The sequence below is a fragment of the Prionailurus viverrinus genome, chromosome C1 (genome assembly GCF_022837055.1).
Source record: "Prionailurus viverrinus isolate Anna chromosome C1, UM_Priviv_1.0, whole genome shotgun sequence".
NCBI lineage: Eukaryota > Metazoa > Chordata > Mammalia > Carnivora > Felidae > Prionailurus > Prionailurus viverrinus.
Window position 1 is genome coordinate 178,002,635 of NC_062568.1, and position 20,928 is coordinate 178,023,562.

General features: G+C 47.4%; 2 protein-coding genes across 8 annotated transcripts in view; one reads left to right on the forward strand and one right to left on the reverse strand.

Annotated features, from left to right (window-relative positions):
• PIK3R3 (phosphoinositide-3-kinase regulatory subunit 3) overlaps nt 1-7,496 on the forward strand; it is a 151,992-nt gene extending 144,496 nt beyond the window's left edge. For 2 of the 3 annotated variants that reach the window (XM_047869669.1, XM_047869668.1), the window contains exon 10: nt 3,756-7,496. In XM_047869669.1, coding sequence (XP_047725625.1) covers nt 3,756-3,954 — 199 coding nt within the window. In that variant the 3' untranslated portion in view covers nt 3,955-7,496. The remainder of the gene's footprint in view (nt 1-3,755) is intronic. The other variant, XM_047869671.1, reaches the window with a different exon arrangement.
• A 4,164-nt stretch (nt 7,497-11,660) lies between these two features.
• The window catches only part of MAST2 (microtubule associated serine/threonine kinase 2), a 220,881-nt gene continuing 211,613 nt past the window's right edge, over nt 11,661-20,928 (reverse strand). For 2 of the 5 annotated variants that reach the window (XM_047869666.1, XM_047869665.1), the window contains 13 exons: nt 19,181-19,313; nt 18,241-18,406; nt 17,609-17,710; nt 17,224-17,346; nt 16,937-17,046; nt 16,430-16,584; nt 15,899-16,182; nt 15,593-15,790; nt 14,747-14,970; nt 14,426-14,548; nt 13,863-13,999; nt 13,552-13,745; nt 11,661-13,242 (listed from right to left, as the gene is read on the reverse strand). In XM_047869666.1, the coding sequence (XP_047725622.1) occupies nt 11,717-13,242; nt 13,552-13,745; nt 13,863-13,999; nt 14,426-14,548; nt 14,747-14,970; nt 15,593-15,790; nt 15,899-16,182; nt 16,430-16,584; nt 16,937-17,046; nt 17,224-17,346; nt 17,609-17,710; nt 18,241-18,406; nt 19,181-19,313 (3,475 nt within the window). In that variant the 3' untranslated portion in view covers nt 11,661-11,716. Of the gene's footprint in view, nt 13,243-13,551; nt 13,746-13,862; nt 14,000-14,425; nt 14,549-14,746; nt 14,971-15,592; nt 16,183-16,429; nt 16,585-16,936; nt 17,047-17,223; nt 17,347-17,608; nt 17,711-18,240; nt 18,407-19,180; nt 19,314-20,928 lie in introns of all 5 variants that reach the window. The other 3 variants (XM_047869664.1, XM_047869663.1, XM_047869667.1) reach the window with 2 other exon arrangements.

Consider the following 20,928-nt stretch of genomic DNA (forward strand, 5'->3'; position numbering starts at 1 on the left):
AGAAGGCATGTAATATCATTTGTAATATCATCAAAAATACCTAGGATTAAAACTATAAAATGTTATTAAAAGAACTTAAAGGGATACCTTAAATAAGTGGAAAGATATCCTCTGCTCATGGATTAAAAGACTTAATATTGTTAAGATGGAAATAACTTCCCAAATTGATCTACATGTTCAATGTAATCCCTATCAAAAATCCCAGGGGCATCTGGGTGGCTCAGTTGGTTGAGCATCTGACTCTTGATTTTGGCTCAGGTCATGATCTCACAGTTCACAAAATCAAGCCCTGCATTGGGTTCTGTGTTGATAGCATGGAGCCTGCTTAGGATTCTCTCTTCCTCTCTCTCTCTGCCCCTCCCCTGCTTGTGCACACGTGTGTGCTCTCTCCCTCAAAATAAACTTAAAAAATTAAAAAAATCCTAGCTGGATTTTTGCAGAAATTGACAAAATGTCATGAGAGAGCAAGGGATCTAGCACAGCCAAAATGGTCTTTGAAAGAATAGAAAAAAGTTGAAATCCTGATTTCAAAACTCAACAAAGGTTTAGTAATAAAAATCCTGAGGTGCTAACAAGGATACAGATGTAGATCAATGAATAGAATTGAGAAACAAGAAATAAACTCTTACATTCATGGTCAGTTGGTTTTCAGTAAGGGTCTCAGGACAATTCAATGTGGAGAAAATAGTCATTTCTAACACATGGAGCTGGAACAATGGGAGAGCCATGCAAAAGAATAAAGTTGGACCCTTGCCTCACACCATATATAAAAAATAACTCAGTGGGGCACCTGAGTGACTCTCAGTTGGTTAAGCGGCTGACTTCAGCTCCGGTCACGATCTCATGGTTCGTGGGTTTGAGCCCCACATTAGGCTCTGTGCTGACAGCTCAGAGCCTGGAGCCTGCCTTATATTCTGTGTCTCCCTCTCTCTCTGCCCTTCCCCCACTTGTGGTCTCTCTCAAAAATAAATAAACATTAAAAAATAATAAAAATAAATAAAATGGATTACAGACTTAAATGTAAGAGCTAAAGGTACAGAATACTTAGAAAACATAGGCATAAATCCTTGTGACTTTGGATTAGGCAATGGTTTCTTACAAACCAAAAGCACAAACAACAAAAGAAGAAATAAATAGGGCCACCTGGGTGGCTCAGTTGGTTAGGCATCCGATTTTTCGGCTCAGGTCATGATTTCGTGTTTTGTGGGTTTGGCCCTGCGTCAGGCTCTGTGCAGACAGCTCAGAGCCTGGAGCCTGCTTCAGATTCTGTGTCTCCCTCTCTCTCTGCCCCTCCCCTGTTTGTGCTGTCTCTCTCAAAAATGAATAAACCTTAAAAAAATAAAAAAAGAAGAAATAAATTTGATTTCACCATAACTAAACACTTCTTTATTCTTTTTAATGTTTTATTTTTGAAAGAGAGCAAACATGAGCAGGGGAGGGGCAGAGAGAGAAGGGGACAGAGGATCTCAAGTGGGCTCTACACTGACAGCAGAGAGCCCAATGCAGAGCTTGAGGTCAGACACTCAACTGAATGAGCCACCCAGGCACCCCTAAAAACTTTTTATATCAAAGGGCACTATCAAAGTGAAAAAACCCACAGAATGGGAGAAAATATTTGTAAATTATATATCTGTGAAGCAACTAATGTCTAAATCATAACTCTTAACAGGAAAAAAACATGTTCCAATTTAAAAATGGGTGATTTGGATAGACATTTAAACAAAATGTCACGTACAATTAACATACAGTGTTATTAGTTTCAGGTGTATTATATAGTCCAACAATTGTATACATTTCTCAAAATTCACCAAGATAAGTGTAGTCTTAATCTTCTTCATGTATTTCACCCATCCCCCTACCCACCTTACCTCTGGTAACCACCAGTTCTCTGTACTTAAGGGTCTGGGGTTTTTTTTAATCTTTTTCCTTTGTTCATTTGTTTTGTTTCTTAAATTCCATATATGAGTGAAATCATATATAGTATTTGTCTTACTCTGATTTCACTTCGAATCATACCTTCCAGGTCCATCCATGTTTTTGCAGATGGTAAGATCTCGTTCTTTAATGGCTAATATTCCATTTTGTATGTATGTGTATGTATCTCCCATATCTTCTTCATTCATGTATCGATGGACTTGGGTTGCTTCCATATCTTGGCTATTGTAAATAATGCTGCAGTAAGCCTGTCTTTTTAAACAGCAAAGGAAATCATCAACAGAACAAAAAGGCAACTTACTGAATGGGAGAAGACATTTGCAAATGACATATCTGATAAGGGGTTAATATCCAAAATATATAAAGAATTTATACAATTCAACACAAAAAAAAACCCCACATAATGCAATTAAAAATGGGCAGGGAACATGAATAGACATTTTTGCAAAGAAGAAATATAGATGGCCAACAGACACATGAAAAGGCGCTTAACATCATTCATCATCAGGGAAATGCAAATTAAAGCCCCAATGAGCTATCACTTTACACTTGTCAGAATGGCTAAAATAAAAAATGCAAGAATCAGCAAGTGTTGGTGAAGACATGGAGAAAAAGGAACCCTTATACATTGTTGGTGGGAATGCAAATTCATACAGCTACTCTGGAAAACAGTATGGCAGTGGTTCCTCAAAAATAGAACTACCATATGATCCAGTAATTCCACTACTGGGTACTTATCCAAAGGAAATGGATTGACATTCCTCTAAAGAAGATATATAAATGGTCAATAAGTCTATGAAAAGATGCTTCACATCATTAGTCCTTAGGGAAGTGCAAATCAGAACCACAATGAGATTATACTAGATTATACTAGATTATACTAGAATGATTATAATAAAAAGGATGGACAATAACAAGTGTTGACAAGGATGCAAAGCAATTGGAACCCTCATACACTGCTGGCAGGAATATGAAATGGTGTAACCACTTTGGAAAACAGTTTGGCAGTTTCTCAAAAAGTTAAAAAGAGATACCATATGACTCAGCAGTTCCACCCCTAGCTCTATATCCTAGCTCTGTATCCAAGAGAACTAAAAACATAATCCATAAAAAAACTTGGCAAATGTTTGAGCAACATTATTCATAATAGTAAAAAATAGAAACAATCCACTTGTCCCATTAGTCGATGAATGGATAAATAAAATGTGGTATATCCAGACAGAATATTATGCGGCCACAAGATGAAGTAACTGATGCAGGCTACAACATGGACGAACTTCGAAAATGTGCTAAGTGTGAAAGAAACCAGATGCAGAAGGTTGTACAATATTGTGTGTTCTATTTATGTGAAATTCCAGAATAGGCAAATCCATATAGAGACAGAAAGTAGGTTAGTGTTTGTTAGGGTCCAGGGGGAGGAGGGATACAGTGTGACTGCTAATGAGTATATGGTTTCTTTTAGGGTAGTGACAATATTCTGGAAATTTTTCCACAACCTTGTGAATATTCTAAAAAATCACTGATTTGTATACTTAAAAAAGGTTCTCTTTCCAGTGCAATCTTGCCTCACGAAGATTCACAGCTTAGTGATTATATGCCACCATCCATTTTCCTTCTGCCATGTCTTGGTGGGAGGTGAAAGGTGCCTCTGTGATAAGTCTGTAAGGGGGGTGAGGGGACACACATGGATGTGACATTTTACAAATTTACTGCTAAACCTCTTCCTTTGCAGAAAAATTGTTCAGACTTTTGGTCATTTAGGGTCTCTTTATCATCCCTGCTCTAATTCCCTGTGGTGTTTGTGTGTTGTATCTTGGCAGCGCCGATGGGGAAGTGAAGCACTGTGTGATCTACAGCACTGCTCGGGGCTATGGCTTCGCAGAGCCCTACAACCTGTACAGCTCGCTGAAGGAGCTGGTGCTCCATTACCAGCAGACGTCCCTTGTTCAGCACAACGACTCCCTCAATGTCAGGCTTGCCTACCCTGTCCATGCACAGATGCCCTCGTTCTGCAGATAAAGAGGGAGTGGGAAGAGAGGTGGCTCTCTAGCATTTTTTTCCTACAGTTTTTATTAGACTATGAGGGCATTCTTTCTACATAGACTGCTTGTTTTGCACAAGAAGTGATCCTGTGAATGTGGAGAGGCCGAGAAGCAGCCTGCCAGGATGGGGGCGCAAGAAGCCTGAGCTTCTCTGAGACTCCGCTCTGCCGCTGCACCAACATAGGGAGCTGGAAGCAGATGTTGTTTTCTGGAAAGCCTATTTCGTTGGGGTTTTTGTTTTGTTTAGCCAGGCACCCTCAGCAGAACGTATTAGGTTTGATGGGGGTGGGGGTTTATATCTGGAAATCTCTGAAGAGTCCTTGTCCTCTTTTGGTCTTTGACTCTGAGAATGTGGCAGGGGCATGGCTCTTTGGGGAGTTCTGTTTTGATCTGGCGGTCTCTCTTAACTTCCTCCCAAAAAGAAGTCTGTTTTGGTTCTGTGGTAGAATGGCATTTGGTGAAAAAGACAACCAAAGGAAAACGAGGAGGCTTGGGATTTCATTTAGAGAATCTTAGTCAAGGGGGTAAAAACACCTTCAACTGGAGGTACTTTATTAACTAACACAAGTTAGGCGTCAGCATCTCAGTGGCTCCTTCCTCTAAAGAAGCATTATGTTTAGAAACCAAATTGATCTCAGCAGAATAATATTTGTTGCCAGACTAAGGTCTGATGGAAAAGACAGCACTAGTATCTGAATGCACACTTCTGTACCAAAACTTGAAAGGAAAACTAGAATTTGTTAGTTTTAGCAAACACTAAAATTGGTCAGTGCAACTCCTTCTGCCCCACCCTTGTTTCTCAGAGATGAGGAATAGTGTTGTTTTTGTGGGCATGGTGAGCTTTGAATCATAAAATGAAGTTGGTGCTTGTGTGGTGTTTCCTTAAAAGAATGATCTATTGTTTGAAACCTTTGTAACTTGTTTGTATGAGTAAAGAAAAGGTGCAATCCAGTGCTTTTAGATGGCTTGATATACCAAATAATGATATAGAACAACAGTCTTACATGTGCTTCCCCAAGTTTAAATGCCCTGCAGAAACAGTAAACGTGGTTTAATTTCCCTTCATCTCCCTCTCCTTTGCTGGGTAAGGCTTAGGGGAGATCTAGGTGGCTAAGGTTGTAGCAGGAAGGGAGCCAGACTGTTGTCAGGGACCTCAATAATTCACAGACCCAGAGGCTGGGGGTCATCTACATCACCCATGTGCTTCCATACAGTGGTTTCTGAAACTTTTGCAAGGAGAAGAAATAATGGCTTGGAGTTTAGACTGTTAGTAAAAGCCATCTGGAAGTTTTTCACTTTGCCTTTTTGTGAGCCTGCCATTAAGATGATGTGCACAGACTGTCCTCATGCTTCAGTGACCCTGATTTTAGGCCAGGAATCTTCTGCTCCATGTGGTTTAAACCTTCCAGCTGAGTGAAGCTAGCGAGCAGAGTTGGAGGCAGGCATCTACTCCTACCTCCATTATGCCCCACCCCCATCAGTCCACACTCATTCAACAAATAGAGTCCAGCTGCCTTCCAAGCCAGTCCTGGAACCATAATAGGTTCAGAGTGAGTCAGCTGTTTGAGTCCAAAGCTGTGCAGTCAGGCATCCTGGCTGAGCTACAGAAGCAGCCAATATCCGGGTCTTGGTACATAAGGCTTACCTAGGAAAGTTCTAATTTGTGGGATGAAAGAAAGAAACACTGCTTTCCCTGAGCACTTATCTTGGTGACAGGGTCTAGAATGGACCATGATGTAAAAATAGCTTACAATTTTTGGAAAGACCTCCAGAGTTACTAACGATGAGGATAGGAAGAAAAGGGCATATCTTTGGTTTTTCTTTGGTTACATAGCAGTTTCAGGATTAGGTGAGGCAGACAAATGAACCCCTCCCTCCAGTGTCCCATTCTGACTTAAGCCCTTAACGATAGCCAACTGCACATCCCTTCTCCACATTGCCAGCTTGAAATCTTGCAAGTTTTACTGAGTAGTATCAGCTTAGTTGCTGCTAGGCCTTGTACCTGGTATTGAACCTGCCTAAGCAGTTGGGTGCTCAAGATTGGGTGCAAGAAATCCCTCCTTTCTGGTACTAAAATTTAGTGAGTTCCGAGTGTCTCTTCTAAAATAAAACAGGAGTAAGGATACATGCCTGTGACATTGAACCATGTGTTGCTCCTTTTCAGGCAGACATTAAGGGTGTGTAGGGAGAGAGCTAACACCATCTAATATTTACACTTCGAATAAGGGCTGGCTTGTAGAGAAGGACTCTTCTTTTTTAGTCCTACATTCCTTCACTTTTTTCTTTCCTGTTTTTTATTCTTGAATTTGTTGCTTTGTGGGAACTAAGGCCTTAGGGATCATTTGAGAAATTGGAAAATATCTTTTATGACTAGTTGCCACATGACTTGCTTGATCCTGAGCCAGTGGAAATGGCATAGGGGACCAGTCTACTAGCCACTTGGAGGGGTAGCATGCAGCTCTTTTACTCCATGGTCCTTCATCTGAGTGTAGCTCTGTGTCCTGTCCCATGATTTGGACCCTGGGACTCTCTCTCTTGGCATCTTAACTACAGCCTCACTGAAGCAGGGAGTAAAGAGACAAAGACCAGAGGGGCTTGTTGTTTTTCTGGCTAGGGAAGCCAGCCACCAGCATGGAAGCAGCTTGAGGCTTGCTGAACACAGGTCCTAGGCCCATCTTTTCCAGGCACAGATTTCATCACAGAACAGTCCTCTTGGTCTCTTCCTGATCATAGATGCTAAATCTTGGCCAGGCCTCAGGACTGTATAGGCTAGCTGTGTCCTTACCACTGATTTGGCCAAGGTTGAGGACTTCCTAATACCACCTTTACTCCATCTCCAAGCCTTGTTGGGACCTCCCACTTACCTTGGACCTCATGTGCTCTAAAGGCATTGATAGCCAAATGTGGTGTCTTCCATAGGTCTCCTCTTCTTGCTGCAAGGAACCAGCCCCATGGGTCCTCTTGGGCCAAGAATTGCATCTGGACAATTCTTGGTTTTTGAGGTGGTCTTTGTTGCCAGTTAAGACTCCAAAGTAGGCCTCTATAAGGCTTTTGTGGCCTCAAAGCAGAGGGTGCAGATGGAGGCCTGGCTGAGCTCTCTGCTGCCAACTGCTCATCCTTGCTGTAGCTGCAGCCACTTGTGACAAACCTTGTTTCCTTACAAATTCCAGCATGTGACTTTGGTGCCCTGTTGTTACTTGTGAAAAACTATTCTTCTACTGTCTTTGATGTAGTCAAAAACAAAACAAAACAAAACAAAAAAAAACAAAAAAACAAAAACAAAAAAAAATCCCAACCATGTAGTTTATGTAAAAATATCTGATTCACAAAGAAGCCAACTATATGTCTTGTGTTGGGACAGTTCATAATGTAGTTCCTAGACCACTTTTGCAAATTGTTCTTGTCACCAGATGTGTTCAGACATTGCTGTGCAGTTGTGGGGGAGGGTGGGGGGAAGGTGATGGGGGAGATACTTTTCAGTCTTTTGTTTATCTTCCCCAAGAGGGAACAGTCTGGCCAACTTGCTCCAGTAATGCAATAAAAACATTGCAATAAAGCACCTTTTGTCCTCATGCTATGAAAGGGTGGCCTAGGGGTGGGAGGCAAGCAGAGGATTAGGGTGTTGAAAGCCCTGAAACTCCCAAACCTTCTCTGTCATGAGCACCAAAAGATTGGTCCTGGGGCTGAACTGGGGCCACGAAAGGCGCTCCTCCTCCCCTGAACAAGAAGAGGAAGTCGCCCCTAACAGGCATGATGCCAACATCTCCATCCAGCACAGGACACAGGGACACTCAGAAACCAACCCCGAGAAAGTTAAATCTGAGAGTTGTTTCCTTCTCGCCCCATTCCTAACTACTAGAAAGTCCAGCGTACAGATTCTCATCACACCTTTCTACCCGGAAATAAAAGTGTTTCCAGAGTCTATTCTGGGGGTGTAAATGTTTGTTGCCCAAGGCCCTTGTCACCCTCCTGCCACAGCACTTTGTTAAGGTTTCTCTATGTTAGGGACATAATTAACAAAATGTGACCACCTCTTTGCAAAGGACATTGCAGTTTTCATGCAGTCTCTCAGGCCCCACCCAGGTGTGTAGTGAATTACAAATCAGATTGGGTAGTGGGTAGTCCATTGCCCTAAATGATCTTGCCTATGTCCTTTCTCCCTATATGCTAGGAACTGATAGAGGATCTTCCCAGATCCTGAGTTGTTCCCACTCTCTGTATAGGACACTCAAATTACTGTCTCCAGCCTAGTCCTGTCTTCTGAACTTCACCTGCTGTATGGATATCTCCACTGGGGCCTTGAGTGTCCCACAGGGACTGCAAACTTTGTTTCCAGAGAAAACCTATGCTTGGCTATGAATTCCCTTTCCTACCACCAAACCTAAAACCTATGTCCACATGACTGCTCTCTCACCTGTTAAATTACAAAAGCTGGCCCTCCTCCAACTAAAAGCTAACCTTTCCACATGTATTTTTGTATCTATTTTCTCCCTCCTCCTCAGGAATCCCCCATGATCAGTTATCAATTCTTTCACTGTTGTTTTCTCTCGACTGGGTCATCTGTTGACATTGAAACATGGTTGGGTGTGTCTCAGTCCACTTCCTGACCTCTACTGAATCCTACATCCCTTCATCTCTTTGCCCCCCCCTTCAAAGCCAAACCTATTTATAAAAACTGTCTAAATCTGTCTTTATTTCCTCTCCTCCACCATCTCAGTTTAGGTTCCATCACCAGCTGAAGCTGCTTTCCTTGAGGTCTTCAATAACCATCATCATTGACTACTTGCCATGAAAAACTCTCCCCTGGACTCCATGATGACACAGCATCTGGTTTTCCTCCTACATCTCTGTTCCTTTTAATTCTTCAGACTCCTCTGGCTGCCTTCTCACTGATGTCTTTTTCCTTGGCAGTTTTATCCACATCCATGATTTCATCTACCATCTTTAGGCCAATTAAATCTTTGTTTCTGCTGCTCAGTCCTCTATTGGGAGGCACCTCACAGCATACCACATACAGGGTCACCACTTAGCCCAGGTTCTCTTCTACTGTTTCACATTTCGGGGTGGAAATATAAAATTCATCTGGTTATGTAAGCCAGAAATGCAGCAGTCATCCACAAGGCCTTCCTGTTTCTTGTCTACACAAAACATCACCAACCCATATCAGTTTTACTTTCTAAATGTCAAAGACTTCACTTCTCCCCAACTACATTGCTTCACTTCATTGCTTCACTCTAACCTTAATACTGCAAAGGCCTCCCTTCTTCCATTCTTGCCCCCCTCAGATATATTCTCATAACAACCAGAGTTAGCTTTTCTTTCTTTTAAAAAAATTTTCTTTAATGTTTATTTTTGAGAGAGAGAGAGAGAGAGAGACAGAGTGCAAATCGGGGGGGGGGGGGGGGGTGGGCAGAGAGAGAGGGAAAATCTGAAGCAGGCTCCAGGTTCCAAGCTGTCAGCACAGAACCCAATGCAGAGCTTTAACTCACGAACCATGAGATCATGACCTGAGCCAAAGTCCGAAGCTTAACTGAGCCACCTAGGGGCCATCCCCCCCCCGCCCCCCACCTTTTTAATGTTTCAGAGTTAGCTTTTCAAAATACAAATCTGAACCTGTGTAAAACCATTAATTTTCAATTGCTCTAAGCGTAAACCACAGAATTCCTAAAATGGTCTGGTTTCTCCCACGTTCAGGATCTCATCCCCCACTTCAGTTATTCTTCCCTGGCTCCTTCCCTTCAGATAGTCCCAATGTCTTGGGTTTTCTTCCTTCTGCAACTATTCTTTATACAATCCCCATCTATTCCTATGGCTTTACCAACTATTTGCTGGTAGTTGTCAAATCTGTGTCCAGCTACTACACTTCCCATCAAGGTTTTCCTAGTATTTCAGACCACCATAATGGATCACTACATCATTTTCTCTCTGGTCTGCTTATTCCACTAGAGCCTTCCTTATATACTGAAGCCGGTGATATTCTAAAACATAAATGTGATTATAACACTTTTGTGCAGTTGTCTTTCAGAAACCCCTCCCCTCAGGCTAATCTAGTGATGTTTCTCAAAGAGAACACCACTGGCACTTGAGACAGCTGCCTTGTGCATTACAGGATGCTTAGCATCTCTGTGCCTACTCTTTCCTCAATCACCCCCCACTTCTAACCTAAGAGAGGTAGTTCCTCCCTCCCACAAACTGTTGCAAGATGTGCTTGCCCCCACCTCCTTCACCTGTGGTATTACGGTGCTTCTAACCAGATCCTGATCTACATGGGAGGCTCCCCCAGGCAACCAGTTACCTGTGTTCTCAGTGTCCAGTACAGGCTGGCTGAGGGTCTGCTGCCAATGAATGACTGAAGGAAAGAGGAAGTGAGTTCAAGAAGGGACTGAAGGCTGAGGGGCCAGACATCTACTTGTGGACTCTGGCGCCACAGGCAGGGTACGCCCTCTGGCGGCCACAGCCTTCTCCATGCAAGGTGACAATGAGTTGAAGGGTGCAGGAGGCACCCAGCCAGTGGCCCTGAGGCATTTTCCTGTCTCCAGTCCTCTGGACGCCTCTCCTTCAAACCTGGGCATTGGATTATGGGACAATTAGTGCAAGGCCACAGTTTGAAGTCCTCCATCACTATGGAGGTACTCCACCACAGCCTTACTTTCTGCTCCTGTGATGCCATCTCCTGACTCCTCCAACACAATGGCCCCATAGATGTCCTCTCCCCTCCCACACCACCTGCTCACCCACCCGCCAATGCAGTCCCACTCACTGGGGGCCATCCACCTTGGTAACGTCTACTTCCGTTGCTAAGGCCCATCTGACAAAAGCCCAGGAAGGGCTTACTGGCTACAGACATTAAGGCATCTCTGTATTTTCACCTCAAATGGGCTTTCAGTGTTTTAACAAGTCATTTCTCCCTTCATTTCAAAACTCTTCCCTCTCTTGGATTTTAGGATTCTCTTCTTGCTGCTGTTTCTAAGTCCTCTTTATTTGCCTTAAATGCTAGTGTTCCTCAATGTATCACTATTGATACATTGATGGCTCTCAAATTTCTATCTTCAATCCAGATTTTCCTACTGAGTTCCAGGCCCATGCATCCAGTTACCTTCTGAATGTCCCTCAAGTACCTCAAATATATCCCAAGTTTAACTCTTCACCTCCTTCTACCTCATCGTCTGGCCATGAAACACTCCAAGTTAGGAGATAAATATGGGTTGTGGAGTCAGGAAAGACCTACGTTCTAATTGTAATTGTGCCCAAGCTATGTTAATATCTGAAAACCCAAGTTCCCTCCTCTATAAAGCCAGAATATTAGTTGCTAAGGGGTCTTCTATAACTCCCCATCACTTACAGAAAGTCTAAGCTCTTGGAAGATCATTAAATATGGCCCTGCCAAACTCACTAGACCCATTTCCACTTTGTTTTCTGTTTCTTGAATATACCAAGTATATGGCAAGTGCTGTACTTTTTGCTTGGATACTCAGACTAATGCCCCCCCACTCTTCTAACCCAGCAAACTACTATCATCTGTCCTGGAGGTTGGAGCTCAGACGTCGCAGTCTCTGAGAAGCCACATTGGGCTTAGGCAACCCTCCCCTGACAGGGGAAAAGTGTGTTATTCACCACTCTATTCTCAGCAGTAACAAAGACCTTGAGTTACATTTGTGTTGACTGAAAGAAACAAGACAAAGATGGTTTCCAAGAGCATGTATTACACAGATCTGAGTGCAAGAAATGGCAAACGACTGTTAGGTTTGCTTTAAAAGCTCATCAGGCACCAATGCCAAGTCCTGATGCTTTTGAGGGCCTGTTGGGTCTCGGCCTCTCCGGAGCAGGCTGGGCCCAGGCTCCTGGGTGAGAGGGCAGCTTCTTCGTGGAATGTCCTGCTTCCTATCACCTGAGGCATCAGGCACTTTGGTGATGCCCAGGGCTGGCTCCTCTTTCTCTATTTGTGCACATTCGGGCTCCCACAGCCAGGTTTGGCGGGGAAACTCACAAGGTGGATGGACCGGCCCAGGGGCACCAGGTGGCCATGACTTCACCTCCTGTCTGGGAGACAGGTTCTCTGAGTGGACTGGAGTTATGGTTTCCAAATCCTGGGAGCTGGCCATCCCACCTTCCATTGTTGCCTTTCTGCTTGGGGATGCCCTGTCTGGACCCTCAATAAGAAATTTCCAGGCCCATGGGCCTGGCTCTCCAGAGGTCGAGGCGACAGCAGAGGGACTGGTAGGGAGAAGTCCTGAAGAGCTAGGACAAAGTGCTGTTAGTGCCTGGGTATGGAAGTGCTGGGCCTTCCAGCAGCCTTCAGGAGGGATAGGGTCTGTGGGTCCAGCCTTACCTAGGCTGGGGGCCGGTGATGAGGAGCTGGCAGCCTCCTCAAAGGCTTGTGGGATCCCAAGCCTCCTCTGGGGGACACTAGGGCCTTCCATTCCGGGATCCTTCAGTGTGATCTCTGTCAACAGGCCTGGGGCCGCTGAGCCCTGGCTCTTGGGGTCCCTAGACAAGAAGGCATCCTCTTCCTCACCCTCTCCTGCTCCTCTGAGGGGTGGGTCCCGGCCCACTTCTGGGCTTGGTGCCAAGCTCGGTTCCTGTACACCTTGGCTGTTCTCCGGCCCCTCCTCGGCGTCATCCTCTGAAGAGTCAACCTCACGGATGGCTTCCTGCTTCTGCAGCGACTCTCGCCGTTCAGCCCGGTCCTGTCGGAGAGCGCCTAGGGCCCATGAGGGAGAAGGCTGCAGCACCCCCTTCCCTGGCAGTGACCCTTTCCCAGACAGCACACTCCTGGTCCCAACCACCTCTAGAGGGCTGACTTCCCTGGGCGGCAGTTCCTTCTTTAGCTCGGGGTGGGGCAGGTCAAGGCTATGCTTCCGAGAAGTGGCTAGCTTCTTCTCGGAAGCAGCAAGCGCAGCTGCCAGTTTCTCAGCTGACTGTACCCTCTTAAGTAGTGGTGAGCGGGGCGGCTCTGCACTCTTGGGTCGTGAGAGCTGCCTGCCCAGAGGAGGCGACAAGTGAAGCTTGGTGGGGAATGCCTGGGCTCCATGTCCAGAAAGGGGTGATGGGGAGCGCTGGGGTGAAGCTGCTGGCGGTGGGGAAGGGGTATGGGCCAGCGGTGACAGAGGGATGCTGCCGGCCGACTTGCGCCGCGGAGAGCGGTACTGGCGCTGGAGCTTGGGTGCCAGGCCGTGCAGGGAGCTGGGTCGTGTGTGCCCAGAGCCGGCTGGAGAACTGGGCACGCTGGAGCTGGGGGAGCTGCTCTGTGATGAATTTCCTCCCACTTTGCACACACAGACAGACACACAAAGGCAGAACAATGTTAGCTGATAGAAGTGACTGAGGGGCAAGGCAGGGCTAGCCCTAGAATGTCCCAGGATCATCAAGGTGACCCTAGCCAGTGAACCAGAGCCCAGGCTACAGAAATAAAGTCACCCTCCACCCCTGTCACCTCCTCCCTAGGACTGCTGAGTCTTTCAGGGGGTAGGGTGAAGGAGTTTCAGAGTGGGGCCGCAGAGAAGCACAGAGGGCCTATAGGCTCTTTCCTACCTCCCAGGGGCTGTCTCTGTGATGTGCAGGGAGCACTTCATACCTGAATGCAGAGCATCAGGGGTCACCCGGTAGCCCTGAGTGGGAGATCGGGGGGAAAGGCTGTGGCTGTGTGTAGGAGAGCCTGGCCCGCTCTCCCCTGATGATAAGGAGCGGTTAAGGGAGGAAAGGCTACGGCTGGTGTGCAACAGGGATGCCTGCTTGGTGATCTTCCGGAACAGGGAGCTCCTTTTTTTGCTGCAGAGACAAGAGTCAAGGGCTGTGTGAGTTGGTGCACGAGGCATAGCATATACTGGGCCCAATAGCCAGGGCTCCGAGCACACATGAGCACCTAGGTGGCTCAGTCATGCTCACCTTTCTTGCCCATCTTTGCCCCGGTTCCGCTTGCTCCTTCGGGCCATCTTGGCCTTATAGCTGCCCTTCCGAGCTGGCCCCACTTTAATGGATGTGTTCTCCAAGGGCGTTGTTGAAATAGACACCTTGTTTCCACTCTGGGGAACAGAGCGTGAACCCAGGCTAAGGCAGGGAACATATTTTTGCTCCTACCCTCACCCTCAGGCATGGCTACCCCACAGCTCTAGCTTTTGTCCCTACATTGACAGGTGTGAACCATAGGCCTGTCTTCCCACTTCACAGATTAGGAAATGGCTCCAACTGGAGCCTGGACAGTTTAGGGTTGGGAAAGTGGAGAAGAGGCTCATTTGTCTTGTTCTTCAGTCCTATCCATGGCTCAGAAGGATCCCTGGGCCTTGGTCAGTGAGAACGCTGCTTTCCAGCAAAAGCCCACTGCTATGGGTGCGTTTGTCCTCAGTGCCATGGGTGTGTGCACCCAACTCTCCCAATTCCCCGTAGTAAGTCATAGATTTATAAGGCAGGGTCACTGGGGGACCACGTCAGGTAGCATACCCAGCACTAACCTTCAGAATCAGCTCCACCACTTCTGTGTGCACCAGTCCATGCACAGGCTCCCCGTTGACATGAGTGATGAGGTCACCCTGACGAAGTCCTGCCTCACTTGCTGGACCTCCATCTTCCACGTGCTGCCCCAGGGAGATAACAGTCCTCAGCCTGGACCCTGAGTGTAAAGTGTGGGGCCTGGTTCTGCTGTTCCCCACCCCCACTTTATATCCTGAGGATAGTTTAGGCAGGGAAAGAAGCAGGGACAGACAGGCCCTGATAGGGGGAAGGCAGAACAATGACAAAACTGGGAGACAACAGGTCTGGATGGCCAGACATACCCACACCATGTGGTGCACAGTGTAGACGTCTGAGTCACCCATGTAGACACGGATGGCCCGCAAGGTGAAGCCATACTTCTTGCCAGCTCGGTGGATGACGATGGGGGGCCTCGAGCTGCTGAGGGCTGGCAAAAAGTCCCTGCTTGGAGAAGAGTCCCTGGATGATGGGTTGGATGACTGGGAATGTGGGGACATGGGGCTGGCCAATGGAGAGCAGGTGTGTTCTGGAGAAGGAAAGACAGGACTGAGCAGGTCAGAGGACCCTGGCCTGGCCATACTTCCAGCCCAGCTCCATCTAGGCTAGGCTGCTGATGCCTCACAGCTGTAGTCACAGGCAGAGACTAAGCCCAGGGCTGTCTTCACCACAGACTCAAGAGCAGCAAAGCCCCTCCCATGCCCAAACCACCCCCCTTGGCCCAGGAGGTGATGGCAGCTAGCACTTACTGAATACATACTTGTATCCATCAGGGGTCATATACGCTCTCTGTACGTATTCATACGTCCCAATTACCCTACGAGCTACCACTAGTAAGTTCTACGATTTTTGATGAGGAACTTGAAACTCAGAGAGGTTAAGCAACTTTGTCAAGGTCAGGAGCCAGGATCTGAATGTAAGCTCTCTGCCTCAGAGCCTGCACTCATTACATAGTGCCATCTCGCCTTGTGGCATATGCACACACAACCTGACACCAATGTACACTTTTAGAGACCTCTCATCTCCTAACAAGGAGGCAGCAGTGACACACAGTCTCTCAGATACCTGCCATGTGCAGACCCTGCCAAAGGCCCACAGAGATTCCAGGGCCCTTCCTGTGATTTTTATCCTAGTTCCCTGGGGGGGCTTACCTGTAGGAATGAGGAGGGACAGGGTTGTGGCTGAGGCAGACTTGATCACTTTGTTGATGGGGCGAGTGGTGCGCTTTTCTGCTGAGTCCCCGGAGAGCAGTCGGTGGCGGGCCCTGCGTACCGCCAGGTCACTGATGGCCTTGGCTGTGGCTCCCTCAGTCAGCTGTGGGGTCCCACGGCCTCCTCGAGTCTCCAGAGCTGTGGGCCCAAGTGAGCACTGAAACCTGCAATGCAGTGGAGCCTCACCCCCCTGCCTGCCTGCAGCGTCCTCCATTCCAGGCCTCCTGGCCACCTGCTGGGCCACACCTGGACTGGAGCTGCAGCTCTGGCCAACAGGCTCCTCATCTAGCTTCAGTCGCCGCTCTACTGGCCGTTCAGGGACAGGCCCAGATACCCCTTCTCCAGATGGGGGTGTCAGAAGCCATGTACCCTCCAGCTGCTGCCTCCTGGGGGTGCTGCTAGCCTCCTCAGGGCCCTCAGGGAAGTGAGGAGCATCCAGGAGACCTGAGCAGCGGCGTCGCACTGTCAGTGGAGGGCTTGAGTCGCTCTCCGTGTGGGATGACTCTGACACTGACAGCCTCTTCCGCAATCTGTGAGACACAAGGCCCAGGGTGAGACAGGCAGGTGGTCTCCTTCCTCCAGCTCAGGCTTCCTGAGGGGCTCACAAGAGTTGTAAGTCATAGAACTTTTTTCCTCTGACATTCCCTTCAGCAGCCATCCCTGGGATACCCCCTCACTGCCACCAGCACTGCCCCCCAGCATCTGAATCTCGCCCATGATCTGTAACAACTAATGGATGGCTATGCTGCCCACCCTAGGTGGATTCTGGGTGCTCACATCTCAGGGGAGCCAATCACCCAGCTCCAGTCTCGGCCCTTCAGCCCTGCCAGGCCATCAGAGCGGTCGTCCTTCTCCTCACTCAGGCTGCGCTTGGTGGGGGGTGGTGCCCGGCGCTCCTCAAGCAGGGACAGCCGCTCCATGCTACTGTACACCTGTGGGCACAGAGTCTGTGCCAGGGACAGGCCCCAACAGCCACACCTCCCAAAAGTATCCTTGGCACCTGAAACCCAGGAATTGGAACCAGTTTTCCCCTTCCCTCCTCCATACCAGATGAACAATTCGAGGAAGCGGCTATTCCACTGGCCTGACTGGGCCTCACCCCTGGCATCTCTGATGTCAGGGCCTGGAGTGGTTCTTGCGATATCTGTCATATGCAGGCTGGGCCCCTTCTTCCTCTTTTCCTAGGGGCAGCCCCGTCACATGCTCCCCCCAACCTGCCCAGGCATATTCCTTGACAGGTCCTCTTCTCCCAGTCCTCCCCAGCCTGGGCCTGCTCCATCGCACCTTGCTGAACCTTGGAGAGCACGATGAGAACTGGCGGATCTCCAGGCAGCCATCCTCACTCACTTCTTCCTCATCCTCTGAGTCCACGTGGTGGTAGCGCTCAGAGCGGGCTGGGTTAGACACACAGGACAGTTCCCTTTAGAGGCCCTGGGTGGTGCCTCCTTTTGACCTTTATCAGACCTCAGAGGGCTGGAGAAGTGACTCCCAGTACCAAGTGGAGGGTGCACAGGTGTTTCTGGGCAAACAGGTAGGATCCCCACTTCTCCCCATCCCACCAGTGGCCTTACTGTCAAAGTAGCTGGTATCATCCTCTGACTCCAGTTGAGGAATAAATTCAGCCTTCTGGCGAAGAAGTCCTGTCCAGTCCAGACCAGTAAAGAACGGATGCTGCTTCACCTCAAAAGCACTGCCTGTGGACAGGGAGGGTGTGGGCGAGGCGCAGGATGAGCTGTGTGGAGTCCAGGCCAGCAAGTCCAGTGAGAACCCAGACCTCAAGAGGCCAGTCCTGAATGCCTCGGCTATGGCACCTTTCTCCTTGTGCTCACAGGAGCAGGGCAGTCTCAGGATCAGATGCGCTGCCCATATCTGAAGCCTGAGCTTCCCGGTTGCATGGACTCAACCTCCCTCTTCCCTCTTCCAAGTTGTGAGAAAGGTCAGTGGGGCCTGTCCTACCTGCACCCAATCTCTCCAGAGGGTTCTGGTGGAGCAGTTTAGAGGTGAGGTCCTGGGCATCTGGCGGCAGTGCATCCTCCCCCTCAGGCCACACAATCTCATCTGAAGAGTTGGGGGTAAGAGGGAAGGAGTGGTTTAGAGAAGGGTCTCAGAGGTTGCAGGCAGGCAGAGTGGGGAGATAAAGAAGAGGGTTCTATGGTAAGACATGGGTAGGGAGGCATAACGGGCCCAGCCCAGAGCCACTGAAAGCCTTGCCCAGGACCCAACTCCTTAAGTTCTATAGGTCCCTGCCCTCCTAGGGGGTCGCACATACCCTAGCCCGAAGCTTGCTCTCGATCCAGGACTTCCCCTGTCCTGAAGCTCCAGCTCACCCTGCCTTTACACTTCAGACACTAGTATACTCACACATACACAACACAGGCATATGGGGGATAGATGAACACAAATGGAACAAGCCCCACATGACACACACAGTGCACATGTACCCACACACATTCGCATCTAAGAGGCAAACATACTACACATACACACAAATTCAGAACAAGAACTCATAAGCCTCACAGGTGCATGTGTAAATCATATTTGTGGATCCAGACTCTGTCTCCCCAGTATGCCAGGGTGATGGTACCTACCACTGATCACTTGCCCAAAGAGCTCCTCCGGAGTATCTCCAAAGAAAGGGACGCAACCCACCAGGAACTCATACAGGATTATGCCCATGGCCCACCAGTCCACTGGCTTCCCATAGCCCTGACGCAGGATCACCTCAGGCGCAATGTACTCCGGGGTCCCGCATACCTGGGCACAGAGAAGCCAGGCTGGCTCAGCATCCTGAGGTAGCTCATTGGCATAATGGCTGAAGAAGTGGGGATGTCCCCACCTCTGGAGAAGAAAGTCTCTGAAGGAAGACTTGGCTTACTTTGGTTAAAGAACAAGATCAATAGGAACCCAGGGTATCGGATTTGGAACTGTTGGTGGAGTGAATTTACATACTTCCTAACTGACCAAAACATACACTTCTAGCCTGGAACAACCACTCCCTGAGCCCTTAACAACTCTTTCTGGCATCTTGTTCCCATAACTGGCCTCTGCCCTCCAGCCTCTCAAAGGACAGACCCTATACTTAGTCACATGACTACTACAGGGACTTGCAAATAATCACAACCTGAACTGTCAAATCAAGGAACATCCAGAGGCTACTCTCAAGAAGCTGGACCATAATCCAGTGGAGACTTGGAGCAGTGTTCCAAGAACAGGCTCCAGAAGAGCCTTGCCCTTGACCGAGGCTATAGGAGGTTCAGGACAAATCTCAGGTTAGTCTCTGAGAGTAACAATGGTTATACGACCTATTTTCTCCAAACCCTGAGGAAGATGATTTTGGATTTTATATCCATATGATTCTTGTGGCCCACCCTATTTTCCAAATGTGCTACCTACCTCAATACCTCCGTGGAACCAAAAGGTGGAAAAGATAGGAGCTCCCAGTCTTAATATCTAGCTAAGTATATGGCCCCCTACCCTTATTCTGAAGTCTGGAACTCAACTCCCAAGGTCTCAACTATCCTTCTGTACCTGCTTGTCCAGGAACTCCCGGGCATCCTTTTCAATGTGGCCCTCATACAAGTTTGTTGTCAGGCTCATGAGGCCAATTTTAGAAAGGCCAAAGTCAGTAAGCTTGATGTGCCCCATGGATGTAATCAGGAGGCTGGGAAACCAGAGAAACAAAAGTATAGGGTTATTTCCTAGTTTTCTAAGAGTGCTGATTTTTTATATGCCAAAATTTCCCAGTCAGGCTTCCACAGGGTTCCTGTGGGATATAAGCAGGGTAGCTTCATCAAGGAGACCGGCCCCTATGAAAAAAAAAATCTCTGGCTTTGTGAGTACTACATTGTGCACAAGAACTAACCTGCCTTTTTCCCATTCCCCCAACTCATTAATGTTTACTCCCCTCAACTGTATTCTATGCTGGGGGCAGGTACCAGCCAGCTGACGGACTGACTTTCTTCCACAGAAAGATCAGCCGCATCCCAAGGCTCTAGCCATACCCAGCCCTCTTTTCTCACTGGGTGTCTCACGATACCCAGACTCAGGGAGAGGCGAAAGGGGTGAATCATCTTGCTCCATGTACACAGCTGGTTTTAAAATTTTTTAAAGCTTATTTATTTTGAGAGAGACAGAGAGAGACAGAGAGAGAACAAGCAGGGGAGGGGCAGACAGGAGAGACAGAATCCCGAGCAGGTTTTGCTCTGTCGGCGCAGAGCCTGATGCTGGGGCTTGAACTCATGAACTGTGAGATCATGACCTGAGCCAAGATCAAGAGTTGGTCACTTAACTCACCGCACCACCCAGGCACCTCTCCACAGCTGGTTTTAAAGGAGGGTTGATTGGGAGAAACCAGAAATAAGATCTCACAGAGAATGGTCTCTCTGTTCTCCCATTACATACTCTGCTGGGACCATTTCATTTCATGACAAAGGCTTCACCCTGCCACCCCTTTATTCTGATTCCCAAATCAGCATCTGACTTCTTTTATGAGTTTCATGACTACTAACTGCCCAGATGTCTTATGGACACCATGAACTCAACCTGTCCAAAACAGAGTCACACCGCCTAAGTGGTCTTCTCAGAAAATGATTTTTGTTATCTCTGAGTTCTGTGACAAGTAGTTTATTACTTATAAAAATATCCTGGCTCCCAAAAGGTCTTTCACAGTAACTAATGCAACAAAGACCAGTATTAATAATTAAAAAATAAATTAAATAATTAATTATTAATTAAAAACAGTTGATTAATAATTGATAATGAATAATGAATAATTAATAAAATAATTAATAAAATAATTAAAAAATTATCCCCAATTTTTTAAGAGGAGGAACATGAGGTTCAGAGAGGTTTAATGAAAAGACCCAAACTCACAGAGTTAACAACGGGTCATTTGAACTCAGGTCTGTCTAGTGTCAAAGCCACTTTTCACAAAAGAGGCTATTCCCCATGCATTAGTCCTGAGCTAGAAGTCTGGATGACATCCCAGACTCCTGCTCCCCTGCTTCTCTTCCACCACCCACCCCAACCTTTTGGTTTCCTTTCTACTTCTTAACACTATCCCCTCTCTTCTGCATCCTGCAGGTATGGTTGTTTTGGGCCTGATCTACTGCAACAGCCTCACCACCTTTTCCACTGCACAGTGGACTCTCTAAACCTAAACTAAAATCTGTCTATTCTATCATACCTTTGGCTAACAGGCCCTTTGAAAACTTGTTAGGACCCTTTATTTTTTATTATTTTATTTTATTTTATTTTATTTTATTTTATTTTATTTT